This window comes from Micropterus dolomieu, linkage group LG04 (genome assembly GCF_021292245.1).
Source record: "Micropterus dolomieu isolate WLL.071019.BEF.003 ecotype Adirondacks linkage group LG04, ASM2129224v1, whole genome shotgun sequence".
Classification (NCBI taxonomy): Eukaryota; Metazoa; Chordata; class Actinopteri; order Centrarchiformes; family Centrarchidae; genus Micropterus; species Micropterus dolomieu.
In genome coordinates this window covers 33,205,183-33,209,379 of record NC_060153.1, presented here as the reverse complement: position 1 = coordinate 33,209,379, position 4,197 = coordinate 33,205,183, and the positions used below count along the sequence as shown (strand labels likewise).

General features: G+C 36.7%; 1 protein-coding gene across 1 annotated transcript in view; it reads right to left on the bottom strand.

Annotated features, from left to right (window-relative positions):
- Positions 1–431: 431 nt before the first annotated feature.
- Positions 432–4,197, bottom strand: part of LOC123970464 — a 36,647-nt gene continuing 32,881 nt past the window's right edge. Inside the window, exons 10-11 of the mRNA XM_046048508.1 lie at positions 1,510–1,556; positions 432–1,282 (exon numbers count right to left, since the gene is read on the bottom strand). Of these exons, the coding sequence (XP_045904464.1) occupies positions 747–1,282; positions 1,510–1,556 (583 nt within the window). The 3' untranslated portion in view covers positions 432–746. The remainder of the gene's footprint in view (positions 1,283–1,509; positions 1,557–4,197) is intronic.

The following is a 4,197-nucleotide window of genomic DNA, read 5'->3' as shown; positions in this document are numbered from 1 at the left end:
AGTCTAGTTCTTAAGGAGGGATACCTCTGCTTCTCTACCTGAGCTTTCTAACATTTTTCCCTATTAAAGATTTGTCTTTATCTGAATCAAGGGTCTAAGGACAGAGGGGTTTTGTGTGCTGGATGTATTGTAAAGCCCACTGGAGGGAATGGTTCAGATATAGCCCATAGCTCACAACTCACTGACTGCATTGTAACACTACACTTCCTGTTTACCCCAAAAATGGGAATAGTAGTGCTAAAAACACTGAACTTATTATTTATCCTAAATCAAAATAGAGAGACCAAGCTAGTGAACAGGAGACAAAACCCATAAAAATCAGCATTTTAATTTTGATTAAATATCTGTCCATCTTTTGATAGAACTAAATGTCAGAACCATTCATACTTCCATATACATTAATATACAGATTTTTTTTTTACTGTGGAAATAATTCAAGTAGACATATTCAAACTTCAATTATGTGTAAAGCGTCCTTGGGCCTCATGAAAGGCGCTATATAAATGTTATTATTATTATTCCAATGATCAATGACAAATCAACAATCTCTAAATTATCAAACAACTACATATGTTTGATTATTTATATGCCTGTGTGTGTGTGTGTAACTTGATTTTATTATTTATACATAATTATTTATATGACGAAAAAGTTCACTAAATCTAAAATTTGCCCCATAAAACTTTAATAAAAGGACCCATAACAAAAACGTATGTCTTAGTCAGTAGTGTAGGAGACTCTCCCTTCTACAGTGAACACAAAGACACTGAGGAACCACACAACTCTAGTCCAAACCCAGGATAAAGAGGTTCAGTGAATGTGGTGTTGAAGGTGTGGAGGTGTATCAGTGTGTCAGAGGAGACTCTGTAGAAGGACAGAGAGCCAGCAGGACAGTCCACATACACTGCTACTCTGTTAGAGGAGGAGGTGCAGAAGGAGAAGGAGGAGGAGGAGCCCGTTTTTCTCTTTGTGAGACCATCAACATCTGAGCACCTCAGACTCCAGGACTGCTTATTCTGTCCAAACCTGCAGTCATCACTGTTTCCTCTCCTTCTGATTCCTTTGTAAGTCACTGATATATCAACCTCTCCGCTCCACTCAACCTCCCAATAACAGCGACCAGTCAGACCATTTCTACACAGCAGCTGAGGCCAGTAGTCAAACCTCTGTGGATGATCAGGATATGGCTGCTCCTTTGTCACTACTGTCACCTTACTGTTGTTACCAGACAGTTTGAGGTATCTGTGTACTGTGTTTGTGTCCAGTGTGAGTTCACATAAATCTGATGGAGAGAACGAGACACAATACAGCAGCAGTTTATCATCTCACACTCCAGATGGGTTTCTTTGTTGCTTTATTTACACTGTTAATTAGATCCAAACTTCAGAAAGACTCATCTTTTTGGATCTTCTTTGAAACTGAGAACTGAATGTAGATACAAGCTTTTGAGTTAAACTAATTTAAAATGTGCTGTCTTCTTTTCATGAATCACAGTGAACACACACTTACACTTCCTAAGACCAGGTTTGAGTCTCTGCTCACCACCGTGTTCCAACCTGGAGGAAGAAACAAAGTCAGAATGAACCTTCAGAAGCTTCCTCATTAGTGATCTTCAGAGACCTTCCATCAGATCCACATTTTAATACAAAACGGACACGTTTCATACACAGACTCAAAAAAAACATTAAAAAAAGACAAAGAAGACAAAAACACTAAAAGGTAGAAAATATAATTTATAGCGTAGATCTAAAAAAAATCTTCATGTCAGTGGCCAACAGATACATTTTTGTCTAGGATTGAAAAGTATTGAGTTACTTTTATTTATACAGCCTAATATTACAACTTGATTTAGATAAAGAACAACCAAGGCAAGGCAAGTTTATTTGTATAGCACAATTTAACAACAAGGTAATTCAAAGTGCTTTACATAAAGCATAAAAGCAACAGGGAAAGTTTAAAAGCAACATAAAATATAATAAAATTTACAGTATTACAATCAGGGTTAAGAGTTAAATGGAAAATAATAAAAAGCTAAAAACAAAGAAAAAGAAAACAGGACAGTAAAAGTTACAGTGCAGTGTAAGTTATCAGTAAAAAGAAAAATCTTAAATATTTAATTAAAAGCAATGGTAAAAAGAAAAGTCTTCAGTCTTATAAACTAACAGCAGGATTTTGAAATCAATTTAAAAAAACAAAAAAAACAACATGCTTTATTGACAACTTTCTTAAAGAAAACAATGTATGGTATGCTTCTGGGACAAAACAATGTTCTATAAATACCTGTTTTCTTGCTGGCAAAAATAATACTGCTTTGATAAGAATGATCTGCATGACAAGTTGACCACACATTTGACAAATAAAAACGTACCAAACCATATTATCAAACTGAATACTGAAAGGTAGCCCATTTTCTTGCTCCTGAACCACAGATGATTCATTACGCCTATCAACTGGGAAACGCTTTCACACCTTCTCACTGTTGCAACACAGTCAGAAAACACAGTCAGAAAATACTTTATTTAGGATATTTCATTGCCAAAAACATATGTAACTTATTGTTCAAAGATAAACAATATGATACATTTACCAGCTCCTACAATGACTATTTAACAGTCATGAATGAAGCTGGTTTCTTTGTCACTCTTCTGCATTCAATCTGAAATTATAGAACATTCCCATCCTGATGTGCCTCAACTTCATAAAGTCTTCTTCATGCACACCAACGTAGTTTGACCGACTCCTGTTTACATAAATATCAGATCTTAAACACAAGTTTGTCAACGTAAGGAAAACAAAAGGCAATTATTTACCCTGTAGTTAGATGTTGAGAGGACAGAGAAATTATTTATTATGGTGACAATTGGCAGAACAAGAAATCAATTCTTTGACAGACAGGAAGCCAATGTAAAGACCTCAGAACTGGAGTGATGTGATCCACCTTTTTGGTCTTAGTGAGGACTCGAGCAGCAACTTTCTGAATCAGCTGCAGCTGTCTGATGGATTTCTTAGGGAGCCCTGTAAGGACGCTGTTACAGTAGTCGAGTCGACTGAAGATAAATGCATGGATACGCTTTTCCAGGTCCTGCTGAGACATAAGTCCTTTAATCCTTGATATATTCTTTAGGTGATAGTAGGCTGACTTTGTAATTGTCTTAATATAGCTTCTCAAATTCAGGTCTGAGTCCATGACTACACCAAGATTTCTGGCTTGATTTGTGGTTCTTAACATTACAGACTGAAGTCGAGCACTGACTTTCAATCGTTCCTCCCTGGCTCCAAAAACAATAACTTATCCTTGTTTAATTGAAGAAAATTCTGGCAGATCCAATCGTTGACCTGCTCAATACAGTCACTCAGCGCCTGTATGGAATCATAGTCCCCCGGTGAAATGGTTATGTAAATCTGTGTGTCATCTGCATAATTATGGTAACATATTTTGTTGTTTTTCATAATCTGAGCCAGTGGAAGCATGTAAATGTTAAACAAAAGAGGTCCCAGAATGGAGCCTTGGGGAACTCCACATGTCATTTCTGTCAGCTCAGATGTGTGATTACCTATAGACACAAAGTAGTCCCTGTCCTTTAAGTAGGATCCAAACCAGTTTAGTACTGTGCCAGAAAGTCCAACCCAGTTTTCAAGTCTGTCTAGTAATATGTTGTGGTCGACCATGTCAAATGCAGCACTGAGATCCAGTAATACTAAGACTAAAATTCTCTCTTCAAAAAAAGTCATTGAATACCTTAACAAGAGCCGTCTCAGTGCTGTGGTGTGGTCGAAAACCTGACTGGAAGACATCAAATCAGTTATTTTGTACCAAGAAAGCACTAAGCTTTTGAAAAACAGCCTTTTCAATGATTTTACTTAAAAATGGGAGATTTGATATGGGCCCATAATTGCTCATTAGTGAACTGTCTAGATTGCTCTTTTTGCTCTTTTTTAAGAGTGGCTTAATGACTACAGTTTTCAGGTCCTGTGGGAAAACACCTGAGAGGAGAGACATGTTGACAATTTGTAGTAAATCTGAGGCCATGCATTTAGAAACATTTTTGAAAAAACCTGTTGGCAGAATATCAAGGCAGCATGAGGAGGATTTCAGATGTTATGTCCTCCAGGTTTTTATGGTTAATAGAATCAAATTGTCTCATGCTATATGAATTGTTTTGAAGTGGACACAGGGACAAGACATATCCTGTTACT